This window comes from Lissotriton vulgaris, chromosome 9 (genome assembly GCF_964263255.1).
Source record: "Lissotriton vulgaris chromosome 9, aLisVul1.2, whole genome shotgun sequence".
NCBI classification, from domain to species: Eukaryota; Metazoa; Chordata; class Amphibia; order Caudata; family Salamandridae; genus Lissotriton; species Lissotriton vulgaris.
Window position 1 is genome coordinate 524,073,902 of NC_141697.1, and position 27,663 is coordinate 524,101,564.

Consider the following 27,663-nt stretch of genomic DNA (forward strand, 5'->3'; position numbering starts at 1 on the left):
CTGTAGACCGCCCTGGGGGAGCTGAGGTGTGCCTTGCCCTTAGGGGACGACTCAGAGTTAAACTGAATCGACCTTGCTTGCATTTAAAGTAGTGAAAGGAGTTTACTTTGCACCTGAATAGGACGTCTCCATTCACCGCATGGCCCCCCGTATGCCCTGGTCACCGCTGCTGCCTTTTGCTGCCTTCCCCCCTGTGGGCTGCAGGTGCTGCTTGGGCCTCTGCCCTCAGGCATGCCCCCTCTCCGCTTCATCCCCGCGCCTTGTTTCTCCCGCCCTTGTCTCCCCCCACTCCCCGCCGCTGCTCCCCTGTGGCCCCGCCCCCCTCCCACTTCGCCTTAAATGGCGTAGTCCACGCGTACGCGCAGCGTTCACGCATAGCGGGGGCGCCGAAGGCGCGCCAAAGGCAAGCCAGTCTGCGCCCGTCCGCGCCTGTACCATGCCCAGTGCCAGGACCCCTGGCCCTCGACGTTGCCAGACCACACAACGGACTTACAACGCCGCCACCCTCAACGCTCTGAACGCCAGTCGGAACCCCACCTGCTACCGAGCCACCCCGAAACGCACCCACAGACCCTTCACCTGCCAAGCCTGCAAATTCACCTGCCTCCGAACCTGCACTGCACCCGCCAAGCCAAGCACCAGCAACAACCACCTCAAGTGCATCCTGCTCAACACCTGCTCCGTCCACAGGCACGTCGTCGAGCTCTGGAACCTCCTCGACACAACTTCACAAGACGTCGCCTTCCTCAAAGAAACCTGGATGATAGCCTCCTCAGCCCCCGACATCGCCATAGCCATCCTGGATGTCTACAAGATCACCCGGAGGAACCGCGCCAACCAAACCGGAGGAGGCATCGCCGTCATCCACAGAAACACCATCCGCATAACGACCAACTCCGACGACACCCTCATCGCCGCTGAGCACCTTCCCTTCCAGATACACACCGACCCCAAGACCACCCTCAGAGGCCCTCTCATCCACAGACCCCCGGGACCACGCACACAATTCAGCGAAGCCATGGCAGACTTCGTCAGTCCGTACGCCCTCACCTCCTCAGACTACATCCTCCTAGGGGACGTCAACTTCCACCTGGAGAACAACAAGGACTGCAACACCACTGCCCTGCTGGACAACCTCGCCAACCTCGGACTCAAGCAACTGGTGAACACCCCCACCCACTACGCCGGCCACACGCTTGACCCCATCTTCTCCTCCAGCAAGCACATCTCCTTCAGCCACTCCACCGGACTACACTGGACAGATCACAGCTGCGTCCACTTCAACTTCAGGAGAACCACGACCCACCACCACCCGCAACAGGTTCCCCACAGAAGCTGGAGCAAGATCACCGCCGACCAGCTCACCACCTCCCTCAGCCGGAACCCTCCTACCAACACGACGGACCCCAGTGAAGCAGACCACAACCTCACACAGTGGCTCACCGACTGCGCCGATGACCTCGCACCACTGAAGAACCCTCCCAGCAGACCCAGCAGCAAGAAAGCATTGTGGTTCACCAACGACCTCAAAAACTCCAAGAAAACCTGCCGCACCCTCGAGAAAGCCTGGCGCCACGACTAGACAACAGAAAACATGACAGCCCTCAAGAACGCCACTCGCAAACTCCACCAGCTGATCTGCACCACCAAAAGGACATCATTCAAAGAACGTCTGGACAACAACACCCACAACAGCAAGGAACTCTTCAGCATCGTTAAAGAGCTCTCCAACCCCAGCGCCTGCAATAACGACATCACACCCTCGCAAGACCTCTGCGACTCACTCGCCTCGTTCTTACACCGCAAGATCGTCGACATACACAACAACTTCGGCGCACAGACCACACACCCAGCACCGACCCAATGCCCCCCACCACCACCCTCTGCACCTGGACCCGCTTGATGAACACCATCCACTCCGGTTCCCCAACCGACCCCTGCCCACACCACATCTTCAACAAAGCCGACTCCATAATCGCACCCCAACTCCAGAACATCATCAACAGCTCCTTCGCATCCGCCACCTTCCTGGAGAGTTGGAAACATGCCGAGCTGAGCGCCCTCCGGAAGAAACCCACCGCGGACCCCACGGACCTCAAGAACTTCCACCCCATCTCGCTCCTCCCTTTTCAGGCCAAAGTCATCGAGAAGACCATCAACAAACAACTCTCCGCCTTCCTCGAGACAAACGGATCCCTCAACCCCTCACAGTCCGGTTTCCGAGCAAACCACAGCACCGAGACCGCTCTCATCGCAGCTACCGACGACATCAGATCCCTGCTCGAAAACGGGGAAACTGCTGCCCTCATCCGCCTAGACCTCTCATCAGCCTTCGACACCGTATGCCACCGCACCCTGATACAGCGCCTCAGCAACACCGGTATCCAAGGACCAGCCCTGGAGTGGATCATCTCGTTCCTCGACGGAAGAACCCAGAGAGTCCGCCTCCTCCCATTCCGAACCGCGGCCACCGAAGTCTTCTGCGGCGTTCCGCAAGGATCCTCACTCAGCCCACCTTCCTCAACGTCTACATGAGCCCTCTCGCAGCCATCGCACGCCAACACAACCTAACCATCATCTCCTACGCCGACGACACCCAGCTGGTCCTCTCCCGCATTAACGACCCCGTCACCGCCAGAGCCAGCCTCCAGGAAGGAATGAAAGACGTCACGGAATGGATGAAGCTCAGCCGTCTGAAACTGAACTCAGACAAGATGGAAGTCCTCATCCTGGGACCATCCCCTTCTGCCTGGGACGACTCCTGGTGGCCCCCTGCCCTGTGCACCGCACCCAAGCCAACGGACCATGCACGCAACCTGGGCTTCATCCTGGACTCCTCCCTCACGATGAGCAAGCAAGTCAACGCTGTCTCGTCATCCTGTTTCAAAACCCTGCGCATGCTCCGAAAGATCGTCCGGTGGATCCCCACCGAAACCAGGAAGACGGTCACCCAGGCCCTCGTCACCAGCTGCCTGGACTACGAGAACACCCTCTAGGCTGGAACCACAACCAAACTCTAGAAAAGACTCCAACGCATACAGAACGCCTCTGCACGACTCATCCTGGACATCCTTCGTCACAGCCACATCTGTGCCCATCTGAAAGACCTGCACTGGCTCCCCGTCAACAAGAGGATCATGTTCAGACTCCTCACCCATGCACACAAGGCTCTCCATGACATGGGCCCGAAATACCTCAACAGCCACCTCACATTCCACACACCCACCCGCCAGCTCCGATCCACCAGCCTCGCCCTCGCCTCCATCCCACGAATTCGCAAATCCACCGCCGGAGGAAGATCCTTCTCCTACCTGGCGGCCAAGACATGGAACTTCCTCCCCACCCACCTACGGCTGACCCAGGACCATCTCTCCTTCAGGAAACAATTCAAGACCTAGCTGTTCAAGCAGTAGCGACTCCCCCCCTCCCAGCGCCTTGAGACCCTAGCGGGTGAGTAGCGCGCTTTACAAATTTGTTTGATTGATTGATCGATTGATTGATTGACGTCTCCCTTGCACAATGTTACACCAGTGAGGACAGAACTGGTTTGGTCTGGGCTCAGAGACCCTTGCAGAAATAAGAGCAAAGAGTGGACCTTAAACCCCAGAAATTTAGATCACTTCCTGACTCAAAAGAAACATTTGCCAAGGAGAAGAGCTGGAGAGTTGTGAGGAGGAGTACTGCCCCTTTGCTGTGTGTTAGGTGGGTTTGGCCTGCAGTTATTTCTTCTGCCAAGGAAAGGACAAAGACTGGAACTTTGCTGGGAACCAATGTTCCCTCTAATTTTTTTACTTTGTGTGCGGCAGAGTAAGGGCTCGGTGCGCTGCAGCCAAGGCTATGTGTGCCCAAGAACCGGACAGCATGGGTTCTTGGGCGCACAAGTCTTTAGTGGAATGAAAAACAAGGAGGGGTCTCTCAATGCAGCGTGGTCGGTGCAATTAAGGGCGTGGCTTAAAAGCAATTAAGCTAAAAGTCTGTGCTTAACATAGTGTACCACCCGACTGATATTTTGCTTCTTCTGTCATTGCATCCAGAAATGTAATACAAGTAACAATACACCTACAAGAAGCCAGGACTATTGGCTTTGTCAATGGCATAAAGTTGCATATAATATTGAAAATGCTTCCGCTCTTGTGGTAGCCTTTGTTGCTTAATGCTCGAGCTGCCGACTTAGGAGACAGGTTTTGAGGGGTAGGGTCAGTGAGATATTACTGATACATCATTGACCTCACTCCTTCATATAGGCGACTGTAATGCAACTGTGCATCCTGCTTTACCGAGGGCAGGCAGGAGCTCGCGGCAGCTGGCGGCGCTCTCCCCTACCCGGACCTCCCGCGCCGTCCCCTCGATGACATGAGTGATAAAATGAACACCGTTTAGTGGGGTAACATTACACATCTGGGGCTGAATTAGGTAAAGTGGTGTACTGTTCCTGCCTGCGCCAGATGAACCTGGGCAGTGCGCTCTCTTGCATATAAGATGTGCTTCTCCAGTGCAGACATGAACTCGCGGAGCATTGAATGGTAGACCAGCATTTTAACCCTGCCGGGTTGTTGTTCAAGGCTGAGGTTCTGCTGCTTATTGAGAAGGTGCCCCGACAACAACAGATGACAAAGGAGCCCCACAGTCAGGATCAGAGAGGGGGCACCACAGTCCTCTGCTGGCCCTTCATGGGCGGTTCAGGGGCCCCTCAGCACTTTAAGGGCCCACCATTCGGGGTAAGCCAAATTACTACTGCAGAAAGGCCGCACTTCAGCAGGGTGCATTGATCTGGTGCGGCTTAATTAACTTTAACCCATTTTAATTTAATGCCAATCCATTGATTCACAGTAGACACTACTGGCCCGATTCACAGAATGAACTTAAGACTAAATCCTAAACGTACTACTATTTGGTATTCACAGAATGCACTTACTACTTTCGGGATTCACAGAGTGAACGTACTACTTTCGGGATTCACAGAATGAACTTACTACTTTCGGCATTCACAGAATAGATTTAAGACTTCTAACTTTACGTCCGCACTCGGGCCGGAAATTATGGCCCGGAGGTGGAGCTTCCGGCTTGGGGGTGGAGCTTCCGGCTCAGAGGTGGGAATTTAGCCATGGCTAAAATCTTCACCTCTGGGCCGCAAGTTCCTCCTCTGGCCCAGAAGCTCCGCCTCCGGGCTGCAAGCTCCTTCCCCAAGCCGGAAGCTCCGCCTCTGAGCCAGAAACTCTGCCTCCGGGCCGGAATTTCCGGCCCGAGTGCAGACGTAAAGTTAGTACTCTTAAATCTATTCTGTGAATACCAAAAGTAGTAAGTTCATTCTGTGAATCCTAAAAAGTAGTAAGTTCACTCTGTGAATCCCGAAAGTCGTAAGTGCATTCTGTGAATACCAAATTGTAGTAAGTTTAGGATTTAGTCTTAAGTTCATTCTGTGAATCGGGCCCTTCGCCACAGGCGCTCAAATTCACATACTGTTGATGCCATAGTAAACACATTTTTTATACAGCATCTTGGATTTGCTTCCATTTTGGTTCACATTGCACACTGAGCTGCACAGCAGGCATTCAGTCTGCAGTGGCGGACGCATTCTTGCTAATTGTTTTGTTAATTGGGCCAACTGGTGATGTGTGTGCCTATCTAAATGAAGTTATGTGTGTTATTATGTTCATTCGTTTTTTGCTGCAGCATTTGACTGTGTTATTTCGTTTTTTTATTTTAACTTTAAAAACTATGAACGACAGAGGCAGTTCTGCCAAACCCAGATCTGCTTTAACAATTTCACACTAACTTGCCCAGCAGGCGCTCAACACCTTGAGCCACTTCAGTGCACACACTTTTTGTTAAGCATCTTTTACTTCCTTGCAGTTATGCTCAATTTCCTTAGAGACATGCGCAGCAGGTGCGTATTCCACCGAGTTGCCATAGCAGACACACTCTTTATAAAGCATCTCTTAGTTTGTGGGTTTGAAGGCAGCAAGCAAGAGAGAAACCCCTCTAAAACGTTTGGTTTTTCCACCGCTGTAATAATGAGATTGATGCGTGGACACAATAATTGAATGTCTGTCTTTAATAATCTTTATTTTATTTGTAACAGCAGACCCTAATTGAAACCAAGAGTGTTCATTGCCACAGTAAATAAAACAAAAGTCATATAGCTTACATAATTGATGCTTGCCAGATCTTGTCTCAGCTATACTACATACTATAAACATGCAAAAGCGCCGTTTTCTAAAATACTGCTGGTATCGTTTTAAATTTTTGTAAAAGCAGGTTTGCATGTTTGAAGTATGAACAGGAATACATTTTTCTTTCTTTAAAGGATGCTAAACATGCCTTCTCTTTTAAGAATGTATGAAATCAGCTGATACAGTTAATGTGCACAATATCTTAAGGGTTCAGTTTCAGCACATTTGGCAATGCTACATTCTTTTAATAACGGTCCCATGATTACATTTTTTTTTTAAACAGTCTGTTGCGGCATGCAAAATAATTGTAGTTATTATAACATATTTGCTAGTCTTTGTCTGTAGACTGCATGTTAATCAGTTGGTTCCCCACCGCATTGCCCCGTTCACAGTCTCTGTATTTAGGCACTCGAAGTGCTGAGACCAATTGGCTATGCCAATGCTTGTTTTTTGTTTTTGTGGCTGGCTGGCTGAAGGTAATGCCTGGAATAGAGAGAAGAGCGTCCTATCCTGCTCTTGTAACTGACGCCGACTGGAAATCTGCATTTCTTATCTTAAAGGAGCGCAGCTGGGGGCCGATTGTGGGCCATTGTGAAAATATTTATGTTAATTGCAGCGCATGACGGTGCTGTAATTATCAAATATTTTCACAAAGGCCAACAAACAGCCTCCAGCCGCACTCCTTTAAGAAATGAATGCAGCACTTGCAGGAGAATCCACTGCTTGCACAGGCTTCCAGCAGATAGGAAATTTGCATTTTTCACGCTGCTCACCTTTTAAAAGCGGCGGCACAAATGCTTTCCCGGGATGTGCTCTGTGTGCGCGCTTCACACACAGCACTGCGCGCTCGGGGGAACGGAAGTGCACTGCCACCCAGACACGTACCTTCCTGGGAACAGTGCTGGGAACCTGCTTCGAGAAGAAACTCCAAGGACCTGTGTGTGCTGGCCTCCTGTTCAAAAGTCTCTAAAGAGAGTTCAGACAAGCCATTAGGTGCTTATCGCAGATTTGGGCTTCTGGAGGTTGTTCCTGCTAGTGGGAGCTGGAAATAATTTGAAAGAAGCAAGAAAACCGTCAGAGACACCGCTGTGATGCCATGACCTGCACTAAGGCCAGGGGCACTGCTCCTAAAGTGCACGATGCTCCCCTCAGCCAGCATCACAGCTCCGATGCCTGCTGCCACCTGTAGATATCGGCATTTCCCGATGCCATCACTCACACCGACTCCGTCATCACCAATGCCTGCATCCTGTTATCACAGCTCCAATAACCACCGAGGGTGACTCCACAAACTCACCAACTTCACACTGTCACTGGAAATGTAGCCTCACTGCCAACGCAACCAACTTGCCCTGTCCTGGATTTTACAAGTCACCTCCTCATGGACATGAAGCCTTGCCTCCCCCATGGCAGCCAGGGAGCCGGCCTGGACCTCGGCGCCCATGCCTCACCTCCACGACGCCATGCATCATCATAGACTTTGTTATCCAAAGGTACTGTTGGTTTGGGGGGCCCGTGTGACTCCATGCCCAATGCTGCAGACATTGTGGTCGGCACCGTACTTTGGATTTATTGCTGTCACAACATCGCAATAGCCCCAGATGGAGCTATTTGATTTCTACAATCTTAAATCTTGTAGTTACTATTTTGAAGTACTATTTTACTACCAGTATGCTGTATTTTTGTCATTTTGGTATTGGTGAGTTTAGATAAAGATGCTTTATTTCCCTAAACTGATGTGGTGTCAATGTGTGGTGTTATCACTGGATTACTGTGTGTTCTGAGCACAAATACTTTACAAATTGCCTTTGTGATAAGCCTGTCTGCCAGTTCCAAGCTACCAAGAGGGTGAGCAGGGATTATCTAAAGTGTGTATCCTCCTTACCTGGATTATCTAAAGTGTGTATCCCCCTTACCCTGCCTAGAAGCAAGGGTCCCTACTTGGGCAAAGGTACATGTTGCAAAGTCCTCCAGTGCACTGGGCACCCCCCAACTTTTTGCTGAAGGCCATTTAGAATACAGTGATACATAGATGGGTACACTATGGGGTAGGGTTCCCCTGTGATTGGCATGACCTCCCCTACAGGGCCCTAGTACGTTTATGGCAGGGGGGTGTAGAAACTACCTTTATGTCAGTAGTATAGAATAAGGCAAGGCAGTTTAGGGGCCAGCAGCCTTTTCTGCACTTGCATGTGTGCACTGCTGGAGCCTGAGGTCAGATTAAAATCAGCCCTGTGTTGCAGGACTGGTTTTAAAATGCAAATTGTGCCCAGACTCAATGTTTGTGTTTGGAGAACTTAAAAATGAATAAACTACAATGTTTGGCATGGTAGGCACCCCCAGAGTCTCCACTAGGTTCTCCGGGGGTGGAGGGTCAGGTACTTATAAGGAGAAGCCTTATAAAAAGGTTTTTATATGCCCTGGGTCTAGTGAAATTCCTCATTTCACTTCCCACATAGTTGTAAAGTGCTTCCTAAATTCGACCTTTGTGCTAGGAGCACTGAGAAATGAGAATGAGACATGTTTATATATTACACACCCCTAAAGTCTTTCCTAGGTGTTCCAGGGGTGGGGGATCCTGTAGGTATAAGCAGGGTATGTATAAAACCTATTTTGTAGGCCCTGGTATGAATTAGTCCCTGTCAGAGGCAACCAAATGTCCCAAAGTGGCTCTGTTGGTTTCTAAGCACTAGAAAGTGACTAATCTTTAAAAATTCATATCTCTGGTTCCCTACAGTGGATTGTTTTCGGTTTGGTGTCATTTAAAAGATAAAAATACTTCCTATTTTTATAAATTGGTGTTTTTATTGTGTGTTGTGTCTTAAGTATTTACTGAATTGATGTTTTTAAATGCTTTACATACCTGTCTTTGAAGTTAAGCCTGCCTGCTCGCATCAAAGCTGCCAAGGGTTGAGCATGGGAATACTTTTCTAAGACCTATTCTAAGCCCTATATCATGTCAGTGGTATTATTGCCAGTAGGTAAATGCATATCTGCCACGACAAATAATTCACTTTCCAACAGTACATATCTCTGCCAACTAGAGACAGCCATTTCTAACAGGCATAGAGCACCTTTCAGTGCCCCTTACTGCCAGGTTTTTCATGACTGTGACGGGTACTGAAATATAGCTATATGTCCGCCCTTCTAAATTAGATGGATGGAATACAGCCAACTATCCAATAGCCTTTACTCCCTCAGGCCATTGAAGGTGTGTATATTTAGTGAAGATGACATTGTCTCTACACTGAAGGCCCGACCAACTCTAAATGAGGTGGGTAGACCTTCAGGATGGTGTAAAGGGCACTCCTTTCCATCAACAGTTAAATCTGGACCTAAATCAAAAGGCTGTGGGCGAGATTTAACACTTATTCATGCAGCGCAGTGTCGCAGACGCAAATGCTGCACTGCTTGAAAGGAGAGAGGAGGAGAGCCCCATATCTACAGAAATATGGCATTCTACTCCCCTCTCCCTAGAGCTGGGGCTGAAATCAGCTGGTGTGTCCCACAGAGACACCTTTGTGCCATAGTTCAAGGGTGTCTCAGTGAGTGTAGCGTAGGTTTTGAACTGGGAGCATAGCCTTACCATGCAAAATACCATGCTTGGACTACCTTTAATCCTTTTGCCTTTGTTTATGTGTGCTGTAAAGTGCAGAATACTTACAAAGTCAGAAAATTAAGGAGAAACTAAAGCATTTCTCCTTCCTTGTCCTTATTTCAAAAAGGTGCAGTTGTTTTACGCTAAACCCCGTCTACTTTATTTAGTAAATAGGGTTTTGCATCAGAAACCGTGGGTGGTTGCATGGGAACGCCCATGCTTCACTCATGTTACACCCCCTTGGCACTAAGTAATGCAAATCAGAGCTATACTCTGCTTCATGTAGGATAGTTTAGTGCTGTAAGGTAAATAGGAAAATAAAGATTTTGGACCTATTTGCGTCACTTTTGTTATGCAAGCACGGCGTGAAACCTTAGTAAATGTCCACCTTCCTGTCTATACTCTTGAAACAAGCATTTGACACGCACAAACATAACACTAAAGATACATTAAATTTTTTTATGGAGTGACATTCAAAATAGGGAATCAAACCTGCGGAGAATGGCATCAAGGCAGGATTCAATCTGAAGCAACCATTTTCATCCAAAAAGTTTGTGGGGTCAAAAGTGTAAGGATTTTTGTACTGTGTCCGGTCGAAATGTACAGAAGTCAACAATGGAATGAATTCAGTGCCCTGAAAAATATATAGAACAAAATCACACAATAGCAAGTAAAGAAACATTTGCCAAAAGCAGACAAAATCAGTAAGTGACATTTTAACCAGGGTCTTCGTGACAACATAGAGAATAAGAACTGAGCACTCTGTGGTGTTAGGTGCAATGCATTGAGAAAATACTCTTGGGAAGCAAATAGACATGACAAGCACTTTGAACCCCCAATAGGGGAGTAGCCACAAAAATAAACGAAACACCACTTAGAACCATATCCTGGATGGCTTCACTCCCTTATCCTCCCTTATCCTCTCTCAGTATTTCATTTTCACCACGATCTCTGCCTTCACATTTCTCTTTGTTTCTTCTAATGTTTAATTTTTATTTTACCATTCTTTCTCTTTATTTACTTATTTGTGTTCTACTTTTCCAATTCGTTCTAAATATTGATTTTCTCCACACCTCAGTTATCCTATCTTCTTTCTTTTTTGATATTATCTCTTAATTCAATCTTTCATCCTCTTTTCTTCCCCTCTCTTACCATGTTGCATTTTTGTAAATTTCTACTGTCTTTTCTAATGTTCTCTCTCCCTTTCTGTAAAATGTCTTCTTTTTTTCTTTCTTTTGTTTCCTTACCCACACTTTTTTCTATTTTCCCGTCCAACTCATCTTTTACCTTTAATCTTTCTTTTTGTCTTCTTTGCTTTCTTTCTTTTTACTTTTCTGTCCCATTATTTTTTGCTTTACCCACTATTGTATTCTTTCTTCCAACTGTTATCGTCTTACCTTTCTATTATTCTTTCATTTCTACTTTTCATTGTTTCTTCTCTCATTCCTTCTGCACTTCCATTTTTCCTTCCATCACCCCTCCAAGGGACGGCTCCTCCGCTAGGGTGGAGGAGAATCGCCCCACTGCTTTCTTGCGGTGCGAGAAGCAGAAACATAAAATGGTAAAACTACCATTTTATGCTTCTGCTTCTCGCACTGCAAGAAAGCTGAAGTGCCTGCTTGAAGGTGGTGGGGCTGCTCGTAAGCAGGGAAGGAGTGGCTTTCCCTATGCTGTGGGCCCTGACTGTTTGATCGGCCCTCTGGGGCCGACCAAACCAATCATGCACACTCTCCCTTTTCTCTATGTAGGTTGCATGCAGCTTAGGGGAGGGAGGCTGCGTGTGGCTGCTTCCTGTTCAGGAGAGCAGCAGGAAAACGCTGGACCCGGTACATTTTTTTTTTTAATTAAACCCCCCGCCTTCCCCCTTGAACCCACTCAACCCCTTGAGCGACCCCCTGTGTGACCCCCACCCGCGAGTCATGCCGCCATCTGTCTTTCAATCAATTTTCTTCATTCATCCATCATTACTTCCATTCAGTTTTCCTACCGTCAGTCCTACAGTTCTTCCTTCGATCATTCCATCCACCCCCCTTCACTGTATCTTTTCACACATCTCTTTTCAGCTCTTTTTTAAGCCTTTTCTATCTTTCCATCATTCAGTTCTTGTCATTCATATAGCTTTCGTCGCTCTATCTTGCCCATCTTTTTTCCATATTTCCATGTTTTCTTCCACATTTCCATCTTTCCTGAAATCCATCTATTGTTCCAGCCTTCCTTCTATTGTTTCATTTTTCTATAATCTATCCTTTAATCCTTCGGCGTTTCATTTCTGAGTTCCAGTCGACATTCCATAATTCCATCTTTCTTACTATTATTCCTTTCATCTTTCATCCATCTTCTATCCTCCCATCCAAATTTCCATCTGTCTTTCAATTAAATTATTTCTTCCAAATTTCTACTTTTCCTTTCATCCTTCCATGTGCCCTTCCATTTTTCCTTTGCTTCATCTCCTTATTGATCCATCTCTTTTTCCCCGAAATGTCCACCTTTCCATCATTCCCACCATCTTCGCTTCCAGAATTTCTTCCATCCTTGCATGTAATGTTCCATCTGTGGAGCATTCCATCATTCTAGACATTTTTCTTTTAATGATGTAATCTTTTTTATCTTTCATATTTCGTTCTCGCTTTCCTTTAATCTGTACATCTTTTATTGCATCTAGTCCTCATTCCATCCTTTTTTCGATCTTTAATTCCATCCTTTCATATTTCCATCCATCCTCAGCGGCAGCCCCTCCATTAGGGCGGAGGTGCGTCACCCCTCTGCCACCACAAACCCGTTTTGTTATTGTTTATTTTAAACCCCCTGGACCTGCCCCCAGGATTCGGACAGTCGTGGTAGTGGGTCCAGGGGATGACACTTTGGTGGGGGAGTGGTAGTGTAACCTTGGCCCTTCACCACGCACGAGGTGTTTCGCCGGTCGTTGAGAGCATATATAGAAATCTTGTGGGACTGCTCCCTCTGCTGCCTTCCAGTTAGTATGACAGTTGATCTGACAAAAGATCAATACTGCTGCTTCACAAGCACGAGTAGAAAATAGTTTGAAACAGAATAAAAATTGCCATTTTCAAGAAATGACATACCTCCAAACGATTTTGCTAAAACAAACAAACCAATGGTGAAATCCATAATTCGATTAAAAAAACGGTTCAATTTAATTGTAACAATGACAATGTAGTTCGAGGATAACGTTTTTCATGACTTTACTGCTGGCTTCTTTACTGTTGTCAGCCTTGGAATGCGATTGATCATGATTTCGCTACAAAAAAATGCGCTATGGTGGCGGTCGATTAAGGAACAGTAAGTGTCCCTTTAACGCAATACCCTGGCACTTCTACTATACCTTCGAGAACTTGTATCCTCCGATCTCTACGTCCACTGTCGCAGCGTGCGTGATGGCAAGAGGGATGACGTCACCGTATCTCTGGATTTCATGGATCACAGCCTTTGTGTAAGGCATCTGCTTCTTGTGTTCAAGCGTCGGGCTTTGATTACGACCAATTACACAATCTATCTCCGCCTGGACCTTTTCTGGAGAGAAAATGGTTACTTAGCTGAGCACAAAATAATCATAGCATAGTATGCAGAGTGGCAAGTCTTTAGTGGCGTGTAGATAGGCCTCCATAACAAGAAAGGTGTCAGTGAAATGAGGAGACAAGAAGTTGTAGTGTCCTGCGGGACACGTTCTAGTGTTCTGCTTGTTTGTACACTCACAACAACATCTACCCATCACAGGCATCACCAGTCAGGTGACCCTGTTAATAAAAGGGGCCGGGCGCACGTGCCCTGGGCCAGTTAGCCAACTATAGCTATGGTGTCTGTGTTGTGATTCTACTAGCATGTGGGCCAAGGGCCCACCACACCACAGAAGTGTCAGTGACTTGCAGAAGAAAAACAATAGAATCTATAAAAGATAGGTGATGCCCCCTCAATCACCAAGTTCATACATTGCAATAGTCACTTCTAAACCATAGCATCATGTTGAGGACCACATTGATATAAAGCACAAAAACCTAAGGGGCATATTTATCATGGTTTGCGTTCACCTTGTTCCGAGAAAGGAAGCGCAAGGGTATGCAAAACATAGAAGGACATTACCAAGCCACGCAAGTAACCTTACGTGGCCCTGTGTGGCCTCGTAAATGTGCAGTAATGCAAGGCAGCTTCTGTTTCTCTGCAGAGGGGCTCAAACTCAATCCTGAACTAACCTGTTCCTTAGCTGTGGCTCCTGTGGTCCCTAGTGGTTTCTGGTCCCCTGCTGAGAGCGCCACGTACCTTGCTTCCAACGCTGGTCTCCCCCCGCCGCCGCAGCCTCTTGAATATCTCGTCGCGGCCGCAGGGAGGGGGGACTACAATACCCAGGATGCCTAGCGGCAGGAAGCCCCACACGCCTGTTCCGCGCCCGGAGGCGCATAATACTCCAGGAGAGCCCCGGTGGAGCGGGCGCTCGAATTCAATCCTGAACTAACCTGTTCTTTGCTGTGGGTCCTGTGGTCCCTGGTGGTTTCTGGTCCCCTGCTGAGAGCGCCACGTACCTTGCTTCCAAAGCTGGTCTCCCCCCACCGCCACAGCCTCCTGAAATCTCAGTGCGGCCGCAGAGAGAGGGGGACTACAACACCCAAAGTGCCTAGCGGCAGGAAGCCGCACACACCTGTTCCGCGCCCGGAGGCGCATAATAATCCAGGAGAGCCCCCGCGTCGCGGGACGTGCGCGGGCAGTGCCAGGCTAAGCCCGGGCAAAGGGCAGGCCATCTGTGGCCATCAGAGGCCAAAGGAGGCTGGGCTGGGCCACTCCCCTAAGATTCACCCTCGGATTCGCCGGATTCACCGATTGCTTTTATTGCGCCAGGGGAGATAAACACAGAGCACATCCCGGCAGCATAACGGACGCCTATTGACCAAACTGAGTTTTCCCAAGGTACTGTTTACTACTATCTTTAGCAAATCGGGGATCCTCTCAGTCCTGATTATGGTGAAATGTAAGCCCATACAGACTAGGGTGGGGGGGGAGTGAAGGGACCTTGGACGCCTTCATTTCACGAGCAGAATCCCTCCTAACGCACGAAATACAGCTCACAGAAAAAAGATTGTCACTCTACACATTAATTGCACGGAAACGATCCTCTATAGGCAAAATAGCGATGTGCCAGTCTCCTAGAGCTGACTCCCCCCCAGATCAGGTTAACCCCGCGCATACTACACCCACTCACTGCACTAAGGCACAAGTCCATACCAATCCAACAGTACAAGGGGTTGGCGAGTTAGCCAAACCAAACAAGAAGAGCGGAACAGATTTAAATCCCGCACAAACCTCCATATATGAAAGAAAAGGGCACGCGGTCACCCCCCCAGGGTCAGTGGAGATGAGTGGATTGGGGGAAGGGTCAGCCCCAATAACATTGGATGCAGGTGAATCAGACTCATCACCAGAGTCAGTTAGGGAAGTGGTCACACGCTCCAAAAAGTCTCTACTCACCACACACTCTGCTCCTTTAGTCACCCCGCCAGTTGTTACCAAGGCTACTGGTAACCCGGCTAAGGGCGGGTCACATACAACAAGACCCAAAATCACATCTAAACGGAAAGGGGTTGACAAGACTAATAAAGACGCAGAGGGGGGAACCGCGAGTACAGTTTGTCAAAGTTGCCTAAATTGTGGAGGAGCGGATTGGTATCAGGGAATTGCCTCGGCGTTAGAGTCAAAGCTGGAATCGCTTTTAATTGTACACCTAGGGCCGGTGCTTGAAGAAATAAACAGACTAGAAGGGAACATTTGCAGGATATTAGAGCAAGATAGAGGATAACAAGCCATGATCAGGGCACAGGTGGTGGATGAGAGGACAGTGTGCCTGCATCGCCCAGAGCCAGTTAGCACTAATAAGGGAACAGCGGAAGGTAACTCCCATGCTGACAAGCCTACACGTGGGAAAGAGGTAGCGAAGGAGGGACCAAGGGCAAACATCAGGAGCCCAATAAGCTTGGGGCCAAGTAAGACCCCCAACCCCCCTATAGCTATCACACACAACGAGGGAAGAAAGGAGACTGTCACTGACACAAACACAAACCCAACTGACAATGCATCCAGTACCCAGGGTCTCCAGATCCTGAACTTACCACCTGCATGCTGTCCCTACACTATAGTACTGACAGGGGTCCCAGCATGTAGCCAGGACAGAGAAGAATCAACAAGAACCCTTATTATTAAGGCAGCACATTGGATGGCCAAAAACACGAATGCGAGCAGACTCCACCATAGGCACATTCTCATGGCAAGGAGGGTGGCATGGATAGGAGCTAGCAAGAAGAAGTTCGCAGGGGGCTGTGTTATCGTAACCCTTAGACATCCAGAGTTAGTTAGGGACTTGCTTTCCTCCCGGCAGTGGGTTACACATGAGGTAGACGGTGAGTCATGCATTAAAATGTTGCCCTTGAGTTTTTTTTACAGGGACATGTTTAGGGAGGTAGGCAATGCAGGCCATAGGTGTCTTAGGAATGTCCCAGTCCGGGAGGACTGGCCCAAACCAGTAACCAATAGATACGCCCCACTTGCTAGTGCATTCAATTTGGATGAATTAGATTGACTGGGAGCAGGGGAGGGAGCCAAAGACGCTATAGAACAGGAGAGCCCCCTTGGGACTGAAGCAATAGAAATGGCATACACAACCGAGCCAAGTAACCCAACCTCCCTGGAAGTGCAAGGGGCACAGTTGAGGGAGGGCTCTGAACTGCTTGATAGACGTCCTGTGACGCCATTAACATCAGGGAAGGGTCCCACAGAGATTAGTACAGATAGTCCTACTCCCAGCGAGATTAGAGCAGTCTCATGGAACATTGCAGGACTATCGGCTAAAATACAAAATAAAGAATGGATAGATTATATCAGAACATTTCATATCATCTGCCTCCAGGAAACCTGGGAAACTAATATCAGTGCTCCTCATCTAGATGGATACAAAATGTTTTTTGTCCCGGCACGCAAAACAACTATGGGGCGGGCTAAGGGTGGCTTGATCACTTATGTGGACCTGACAATGCAAGGGATTTGGGAAGACTTGGGTTGAGACTCGGAAGTCATGCAGGGAATTAGGTATAGCAAGAAGGGACTAAAATTAATTATTATCAATTTTTATAACGGAATAGTGGAGGCACAATCAACGCTAACATTGTGTGAGCTAGACGACAGGCTGGCTGGCATACAGGACATAGGGGATACACCCTCTCAGCTAATATTAGTGGGCGATTTAAACTGCCACCAGTGCCCCTTCCTGAAATGGGGCAGGGGAGAATGGACCTCCTGCCCAACTAACAAGGGCTGGCATTTAGAACACTCAAAAGAGGGCAGGGAACTAAGTAAGATCTTGGGCACACATGCCCTCATGCACACGATGGACATGATCAAAAGGGGGGAAAACAATACAGTCATCCCGACCTTTAAAGGTAGGGGTAGGGATACCATCATTGACTTTATTTTCGTAACCAATACACTTAAACGAATGATCACAAGTGTCAGTGTAGAGGTTAGCGTATTTAGCGACAATAATCCATTGGCACTGTCCATCAGGGATATATACCCATCAACCAAGCCCGGTCAGATGAAATCCGGTGGCTTAGTTGAAGCCACTGACCAGGGTAGGAGACTGAGATTGAAGAATATAGATGGGGAAGCGTTTTACAGAACGCTTCTGGCCAAGTCTGAGAGCCAGATTTGGAAATCCCTAGACCCCATGGGGGAGGGGGATGAACTGATTAGTGCATTTGAAAGTACAGCGCAGCAAATCGATGGGTTATTGAGGAGTAAAAAGACAAAATCGGAACCAATTCACCCTAGATGGTTTGATCACGAATGTACTATGGCACAGCGAGAATTGAAGCTAGCACTTAAATTCTTCCCAAAAGATAAGAGCAAGGTGGTTAACTGTAGGGCACATTACAAAAGGGCCATTAAACAACGTAAAACTAGGCTACAGTACCAGGCATGGGAGACACTAAAAGAAGCCACAGAGCGCAGGGATATGAATGAATTCTGGAGAGTAATTAACGATCCCTGTTTCCAGGATTCAAATAAACCTAAGGTGGCCTGCCACATTCTTCCTGAATCGTGGGAGGAGCTCTTCAAAAGCCTGTATAATCATGGTGGCTTGGAAGACTCAATAGTAACAGATACTGGAAATGTAAATAGCACGAAGATAAGCTTCTCCCTGGGAGAGATTAAGGCAGGTATAGACAGGCTGACACGAAATAGGGCCCCAGGCCCCGACGGGATCCCGCCAGACCTTTTTAAGAGCCAGGTAGACCTTTGGGCCCCTATTCTCACAAGAGTTCTTAATACATCAGTAGAATCGGGATGCCCAGGTAATGGTCTATGACCACTATAGTACCGATCTTCAAAAAGTGACACAGGAGTGACCCACTATGTTACCGCCCGATCTTGTTAATAGACGTGACAGTGAAAGTCACGGGAAAGGTAATTCTTAACCGGCTTATGGATTGGGCGGAGGAACACAATATTATTTCGGATACCCAGTATGGGTTCAGAAACGGTCAATCCACAACGGACCAATGCCTTAATCTATACCTCCTGGTGGCCAAGTACACCGTGTCAAGTAAGGGAGCGGTGTACTTGGTCTTCATGGACCTGACCGCAGCCTTCGACCAGGTGAATCGGAGAAAACTGTGGGAATCTCTGGGGCTGCTTGGTGTTGACCCAGGTCTGATAAATATTCTGAGAGTGCTCCACCAGGACACCGCGGCACAGGTCAGATTTAATGATGAGGGGAATACAACCAATCATTTCCCTTGCTCAAGAGGTGTGAGGCAGGGATGTATCCTCGAGCCTTTTCTTTTCACTTTATACATAAATGGACTGGATAAGGCACTCGGAGATCTAGGGGTGGACAGTCCGCGTATAGGCAAGAGAGGTATACCGGTCCTACTGTACGCGGATGGCGCGGTACTCCTGGCCCGCACCGCCCGAGGATTACAGTCACTTATTAATGGCTTTGTGAGCTTCATGGAGGGCCTGGATCTAACCCCAAATGTTACCAAATCATAAGTAATGGAAACAGGGAAAAGACCATCTAAGAATTTTATATTTACAATTGAGTCCCACAAGTTAGAGAAAGTGCAGGCATTTAATTATCTAGGGATTTTATTTGACAAACACCTTAGTTTTAAAACATTGATTAATGATAAATACAGCTCACAAATTAGATCGATGGGTTCAATTATGAATTTAGCAAAAAGATTAGGCCGCTGGTCACCAAATGAAATAATGCACCTGTATAGATCTGTATGCTGTGCCAAGACACTATATGGAAGTGAGGTATGGGGCTTTAGAGATTCCAAGCTGATTCAAAAAGAGGAAAACAAATTCCTGAGAAAGGTTTTGCAGGTACCACAAAGCACACCCTCCCATATTGTTCATGAGGAATGTCTGACATAATATCGACAGACAGAATATCGAACTACAAAAATATCGGAACAAAAATATCGACATCAAAAATATCGGAATCCTATCTTCATAAAGGTAAGTACAAAAATATCGGAAAAAAAATATCGTGGTACAAAAATATCGGAATTAAAAATATCGTTTTTTAAAATGTATTAATAATAATGTAAAAATAATTTTAAAATACATATAATTTTACAAATATTAAATAAAAATATTAAAACAAAATTAAAACTAATACATATACATTTAAAATAAATACAACACTTAATAATGTAATGTAATTTTATTTTTTTAATGTTATTTAATTGATTTAATGTAATATTTTTTTGTTTTTACCCTGTACGCCTGTACCCCAAAAACCCAAAACTGACCCTTAACCCTAAAAATATCCCTGTACCCCAAAAACCCAAAACTGACCCTGGACCCTAAAAATACCCCTTTACCCAAAAACTGAAAACTGACCCTGAACCCTAAAAATACCCCTTTACCCAAAAACTAAAAACTGACCCTGAACCCTAAAAATACCCCTTTACCCATGAACTGAAAACTGACCCTGAACCCTAAAAATACCCCTTTACCCAAGAACTGAAAACTGACCCTGAACCCTAAACATACCCCTTTACCCAAAAACTGAAAACTGACCCTGAACCCTAAAAATACCCCTTTACCCAAAAACTGAAAACTGACCCAGAACCCTAAAAATACCCCTTTACCCAAGAACTGAAAACTGACCCTGAACCCTAAAAATACCCCTTTACCCAAAAACTGAAAACTGACCCTGAACCCTAAAAATACTCCTTTACCCAAAATTAATTATTATTATTTAATTACCAATTAATTATTAATTAACAATAACAATAAAGTAAATATATTAGCACATTAGCTGTAATTAATTTAATTTAATATTTAATATTATTTTCCCAATTAATTAATTAAGAATAACAAAAAATTATATATTAAAAAAATTACTATAATTAATGTAATTAACTAATTAATATTAATTAATTACTAACTAATTAATAATTTAAAATATGTACAAAATTATATTAATTAATTAACTAATTAATATAAATTAATTACCAATTAATTATTAATTAAAATATGTACAGACATATATTAATTAATTATTTATTATTAAATTACTTCCCACCCTATTCCCCTATAAACCCATAACCCGCTACAGAACATATTTATCAATTAATCAATTAATTAAAATTAATTAAAAATTATTTCTCAATTAATTAATTAATATTTCCTACTAATTAATAATTAATTTAACATAATTAAATTACTTCCCATCCTATTCCCCTATAAACCCACAACCCGCTACAGTAGTAAAAGACAATATTTAATTAAATTACATTAAAAATAAATAATAAAACATAATAAATACAATATAATATACACTAAATTTATTTAAAAATTGATATTAGTAACATCGAAGTTATTTATTTTGATATTATTGACATCGATATTTAAAACTTCGATATTACTGATATCATACTAATATCGATATTAAGACTGTCGATATTACTTACCTTCGATATTTTGTACCATCGATATTTAAACTTCGATATTTTTGTATGTCGATATTAAAAAATCGATATTTTGTCTGTGTACCGTTCATGAGGATTTAGGCCTCACATATATTAGTGAGAGGCTAAGCCTCAAACCCATAACCTACTGGATTAAAATATGGACTAATCCTGAAGCCACACTAAGTAGGCAAATATTAACGGACTGCATTGCCATGGACAGGGGATGAATTATACCTTGGCTTAAATACGTAAGGGAGACCTTGAAGGGGTTGGGCTATTTTAAGTATTTTGACTAACCTACTAAACTCATGCCTAAAGACAAGGGCATTATAAAGACAGAATTTTTAAGGCAGACAGCAAACAAAAGGGAGGACATTGAATTGAAGAAATCCTCGGTGAGAGCCCACCTAAGCATGGGCGAATTTTGCGAATCTCGCGTTCGCGAATTTTGCGGATTTGCAAACTCGCAATCCGCAAAATCCGCGAATTCTCGCGAATTTGCGGATTTTTTTTTTTGTGTTTGCGCGGGTTTCTGCCAGTTCGCGAGGGTTTTGTACAATGTCGCAAATTGCGAACTTACCTGTCGGGTCGCAAGTTTCGCGAACTTGTTGTTTCTACGTGTCCAGCCTGTTTGGGACACTCTTCTTCATCACTGCCACTCTCTGTCACCACTGCCACTCTCTGACTACTCATGCCACCCTCTGGCCCACCCATGCCACCCTCTGTTTCATCACAGCACCCTCTGGTTGTCCAGTCAGTGTACATTATTGTGGCAACGCAAGCACACCTTCCCTGCCTCAAGTGACCTGAATTAATTTGGGGCTGATTCATGTGTCACAGAATATTTTTTTAGCTGGCACCTGCTTCCTTAGTGCTTCCTGATTAGTGATATTTTGCACTTGCTAAGTGCTTTCATTGTTGCAAAATTAGTTACAACACCTGCCCTGCCCCAACTGACAATAATGAATTAGGGGCTGATTAATGGATTTGAACTTCCAGCCTGGCTCCTGCTTGTCTCCCTTAGCTGTAATTCAGGACCTTTGTGGCATATGTGTAACTATTCTGAGGTTCAGAGCAGGGTCACATAATAGTTGCAACTGGCAACTGAACTCTGGAGGGGCCCCTCAGGAAGCACTACAGGAAATGGCTACTAATGATGAGCCTGAACTTTTGAACCTGGTAAGTAGTTTCAGTTTTGCTAAGATCGTATTTCTGCAATTTTGCACTTATTCGCGGGGCGCGAAGTTGTACTGGGAAGCCGCGAACTCACGCGAACAGTGCGAACAGTGCGAGCAAAATCCGCTGCTCGCGGATTTGCGGATTTTGCGGGAGATTCGCGAATCTCGCGGATTGCGAATTTACCGAAAATCCGCAAAATCCGCGAGCGAAACGGATTTTCCGCCCATGCTTAAGCCCTCCTGCTAACTAAATCAACTTCAGGAATGGAATTTTATCTGTCTCATATGCATAATAAACACATCAGATTCCTAATTACCAGATTCAAGTTGCATCTCCTGCATCACATTTTATCAGTCCCAGCAGGGTACACATCGGATATCGAGACTAAGGGAGAGTGCGGCTGCGACCAGAGGTCTCCGCAGGACACTCTTAATTTCGTTTGATTATGCCCCTTTTATGCATACCCACGGACAATGTTTTTGAAAGCTATTTTAAGGCAAAGCAGATTGAACCAGGCAAAGGTGGCACTACTATTTCTGAAACTGTCAGTAGACCCATTGACACTATTTTGTAGGGTAAATTTTTTAAGATCGGCCGTGAGACTAAGGAACACTAGAGATGATGAATAACTATCGATGATCCTCCTTGGTGACAGAAGGGGCGGCTGCACCAACATTCTCCAGGACTACTGTTTGCACTGCATAAATAATTTTGAATATGAATTTTTTAAGACTTGAATTAGTTTTAATGCACACGTTCTTATATCTGTTTTTAATTTTTATGTAACTTCCAATGGTTGTAAAGTTTTTTAAATGCACTTTGTATGGTATTATTTCTATACCGAATGAAGTAAATTTGAATTGAATTGAATACTCTGCATAAGGGAGGCGTTCCATGGGTGGAATCTGGGTATTCCTACAGATTCACCAATAGATTTTGGCACATTCCCAATTTTACCATGAGTGGTAGTTCTGAGAATGCATGAAAATGATACGCCTTTCCCAGGGAGGCGTAAGGAGGAAATATTGGGTTTTTTCCCCTCATTGTTTCCCCTTTCTATGTGTGCTGCATTCGGCAGCACATATAGAAAGAAGGCAATGCCTCAGAGAATTGTTATTGTGCAGAAAGGTGTCTCTACCTGCACAAAAACAATCCTGCCTACAACATAGGAATATTTGCACCATGGCATAAGGGTGGGTGTACTGAAGCAAGGCAGCACATTGTGTGCCAATGCAAGACGAGAACAGGAATGCACCATATATTGTTAAGTATGGCTCATTCCTTCTCTCGCTCCCTTTCACACAGCGCAGCAAGGTGTCTTGCTACATTGCATTAAAGTTTGATCAATCAAGGCCTAAATGCAATTGACAACCCACACTGTAATGATATAAACTACATAGACAATTACTGAGTCTGCAACAACATGCTTCTTTTAAAGACAGTAATGGCTACCTTTACATAACATATGCTTATAGACAGATATGAAGTTTTTAAACAAGCATTGACCAATTCAATAGGGTTGCCTTTTGCTTAATAAGCAATTCGCAAATTAGTGTGTGTGGTAATGTGGTCTGGTGAATCAGCTAAAGAGGGACGATTGGATGAATGCTCGATAAAGGAGTGCATGGATGAACGAGTGCATAAGTGGCTGAGCGCAGGGATGGATGGTTATGTGAGTCAGAGCATTGATAGATAAATGGATGAGTTGGTACATGAATGGATACATTGTTAGTGAGTTTGTGGATGGATGAGTGATGACTAAGTCAGTCTGTGGATAGAAGTATAGGTAGAGGAAGACAGAAAAGGGCAGCAATTTTGAAAGCAGAAGCATAAATCGAGATGTGATGCAACATTTGCTGGTCATTTTTAGGAGCAAAACAAATAAGTCACTGCTGCAACAAGCTTAAAACAAGCAGGGCCAGACTGCAAACCAAAGGCTGTCCTACACAGAAGAAAGTCCAAAAGAAGGCAGGCCATTAAAGCAAATTATTCCCATAGGTAAGCTAGGAAGTAGTGTAAGTGTGCATCAGCTTTGCTGTACCGCTTTAAAGGGCAATTCAAAGTTTCAACTAGGACCTGAAAATACAATTGTCATCTTTATAAAGGCAGTAAAGAAACACTGCAGGCTGGAGGCTCAACATGTCCTCCATCAAGAATAAGAAGTATTACGTTTGGCGGTGGAGTTGGGAAGTACAGTGCACATGAGCTGCATAACATAAAGGGGATGTATGACGGTGCGACGCGTACCGTCACAACACGTGCTTTTACAACGCGTCCCTTACAACGCAAGTCGTTACCACGACTTGCGTTGGGGGCGCGGATTGAGAATAGTATAATTTACTATTCTAACACCAGTCCCCATGGACACTAGGGAAGGTGTTGGAATAGTAAATATACTATTCTTAATCCTCTAGCGCCCTCCAGTGCAAGTCGTGGTTATGACTTGCGTTGTAACGGAGGCGTCGTAAAGCAGTGCGGAGTAAAATCTGCGTTGTAAAGGATGTTCCCCCATAAAGGAATAAAGAGCAACCATGCATTGCATCCACAGCAGAAGGGCAATCAACTGTAGCCAAGCTTGGCGGTGACCAGCACTGCAGAAGGGAGCAACAACCAGGCCAGCAGGGGACTGTAAGTGCTCAGGGGTTTATCGTGAACTCATTCTTCACTCTGTATGGCACAAACAGGGAAAGTGCGCTGCATATGTAATTCAGCCCTTGATCCATTACTGCAACCAATGGGTGCATTATTACAACCTTGGAACAGGGTTCTTCCATATGCTTCTACAAGTGCTAATGCCTGAAGAGAGAAAGGCACATCACCACTCAGGGCGATTCCAGACAGAGAACCATAGGCCAAGAATCATGCCCCTGCCATTGCATAGGAAATAAGGGCCTTAACAAAGTGGAAGGGAAGAACCCCCTGGCCAGTGCTAAAAAACACTAAATAAACAGGGGTGAAGGGAGGCAAGAAGGACCCCAGTGCACCATCTGCCGATTTGCACCAGTGCACCAAGCACGGCATGTGGTGTCTCCTATAAGGAGTACAACAGCATCAGAAACATATTGAGGAGCACCTGCAAGGAACACAGATTAAGTACCCTGTCAGGCAGGGAACAAGGCAACAGTGCATCCGCACAATACCATGAAAATAAAACAATTAGAACCTAGGCAGAAAGCAAAGAAGACCGTGTATCAACCAGAGTAGACACCAATAGGGTCAGAAATTAAGAAGCATCCCAGAGAACAACTAGGGACCAGAACCTGTCATTGACTGGGGAAAATGCAGAAAGAAAATACCTGCTGGGGCAGGGATCCACACGGACAGCACACCAAGGACGGAAACGCCAGTTTAGAGTAAGTTGAGGCCTCACTGACCTTCCTGGGGCCATAAGCGCACCAGAGGGAGACTGAGAGCCAAAAATGGCATGGAGGGAGAGATAGTATTCCCTCTTCTGAAGCAGAGTTGGCCAAGAGCTGGGAAACACTGGAAGACGCAGCCCAGATTCTCATTCCAACTCTGAAATATGAGGACCAGGGGGCAAGTCAGGGACACCACGTACACGCAGTAAAGTTGGGAAAGGCCACAGCACCAACTACCAACAGTGTGGCTTACCAGGTGACCTTGAGGATGAAGGACTGTGGGAGGGGGCCCTCGAGCGATCCTCGGAGGAGGAAGAGGACGCTGACCAACGAGGAGCCGCCGACTACTGTGTCACCAACACCGTCATGTGGTACTCCTGCAAAAACGACGACTAAAGCTGAAGACATGAGCCACACTGTTTGGAGTCAAGGTGCATTCCTAGACACCATGTGCAAAGAGGATGAGGGTGCTGGGTCGACATCGTAGACCTCGAAGATCTATAGAAAAATCACATTGTTTCATTGTGTTAGGTCAAAATAGCCAGAGGTACCACTCTCTGGATCTGCGTTGAAGTGCAGAAAGTAAGAAATGAATGCCAGCTCATCAGGGGAGGGCTTCTATGGACTCAAAACGTTGTCACTGAGTCACCCTATGCTGTATACCGATATGCGGAGGTACTGCTGTAAAAAAACTTCCGGATCCAGTCTGGTGCCTGGGGATAATTCTAAGGTATGGAATCTGTGGCTAGATTTCTCTATCAGATGTACTTTTTACATGGACCACCTATCTGCCTTAAGTCACATAGGTCATGAAGAGCTAGCCTGACAGGTCATTTACCTAAGTTAAAAATCTTGCTTAATGTTTTCTAATGTTTTGGATTTTAAGTTAGCAATTTATTTTTTCAAACTTACAACCTACATTAGTTCATGCTAATATATAATGTTTTAACAATAGATTTCATTTGTTTGTTTTGAGATATGATCTAACATTTGTCAATTTTAATTTAGTTTTAACAGACTCATTTCTGTAATCTATATTTGGTGCACTGGTTTTATACATCTCTGTGACATATCCCCATGTGCAAGAGAGAACTCCAGGAAATATACAAAGATAAAACTAACAAAGAACAAGTACTACAACTTTTAGTGACATATTACCCGGTACTGACCACTTAAATTCACCCTCTTTTGCAGGCGCTTTTAATAAGCCATGTCAATCTTTCAGGACACATCCTGCAACGTTTTCTCCCCAGGCTGATAAACACTTGTATCAAAAACAAAGTAAAAAATAAAATATTGTACCATTAGATAGGTATCCAACAATATGTGCTCAAATATCTGCCAAATCTAGGCCATTTGTTTTACACAAAATACCCTGAGGAGACATATGGCCATGTAGCATTGGCAAGTAACATTGCACCTAGCAAATCATTCTTAAATGTCCCATCCACCCACCTTTTTGGGACAAAGAATGTCCATATTGTGCAGCCACTGCAGTCTCTGTTATCATAAAAAACACAGCATTTGCATGACTCCAGTGAAAATGCTCTTTTACTTACCGGTAATCTTCATTACTCCGGGTCCCGTTGTCCTTGTCCCATTCATTACCCGTTTACTGCGGCGGACATTCTGCTGCCATGCGGGCGTTCAACGTAGTGGACGTGGCTCCGCTGGTCGTGAGCAGCACCAGGGAGGTAGTTGGCCGACACAAGCAAGCAATGGGTTAAAAAGTGGGGATAAACATCTCCTGACGAAAAAGACCAAAGGAATGCTTGGACCCTAACCCCCTCCCCTTGGAAGTACATAATCAGCACTTACCCAGCATTCCACCTGAACAACCAAGCCCCCACACGAAGGCCGGCCATCAGGGAGGGAGGGCAGGGCATATGAATCGGACGAGGACAACCGGACTCGAAAAATTGAAGATTACCGGTAAGGATTAGAGCATTACCCCCAGGTCCTTTATGTCCTCGTCCCATTCATTACAAAGGGGAGAATACCAAAGCAGAAAACCCAGCCTTCCAAATGCTCAAGCACACCGAGGAAACCACACCATAAGGCAGCAACCCAAGGGAAGCAAAAGGGAGAACAGCAGAAAACAACAGGCAGAGCACCCAGCTAGGAAAACAACCCACCAAAGCAGGGTTGCATCCACCAAAACAAACGGGAGATGACCAAGCGAAGAGGACAACCCACTGAGGGCAGCCAGCATACACCCGGAGCCCCCCCCCACCCGAGCGAACAAGGAAGGGGGAGAACACGCCAAACAAAAAAAACAATAGAGGCCGCCCGCCACTAAAGGACAGCGAGGAAGTCACACAAAGAAGACCCCCAACCAGCCAGCATGCCAGAACAGCAGGGACACA

At 45.8% G+C, this 27,663-nt stretch overlaps 1 protein-coding gene across 1 annotated transcript in view; it reads right to left on the reverse strand.

The window, feature by feature from the left end:
- The window catches only part of LOC147690362 (cytochrome P450 2F2-like), a 382,599-nt gene that overhangs the window by 76,015 nt on the left and 278,921 nt on the right, over positions 1-27,663 (reverse strand). Inside the window, exons 9-10 of the mRNA XM_086938000.1 lie at positions 13,115-13,302; positions 10,264-10,405 (exon numbers count right to left, since the gene is read on the reverse strand). Of these exons, the coding sequence (XP_086794126.1) occupies positions 10,264-10,405; positions 13,115-13,302 (330 nt within the window). The remainder of the gene's footprint in view (positions 1-10,263; positions 10,406-13,114; positions 13,303-27,663) is intronic.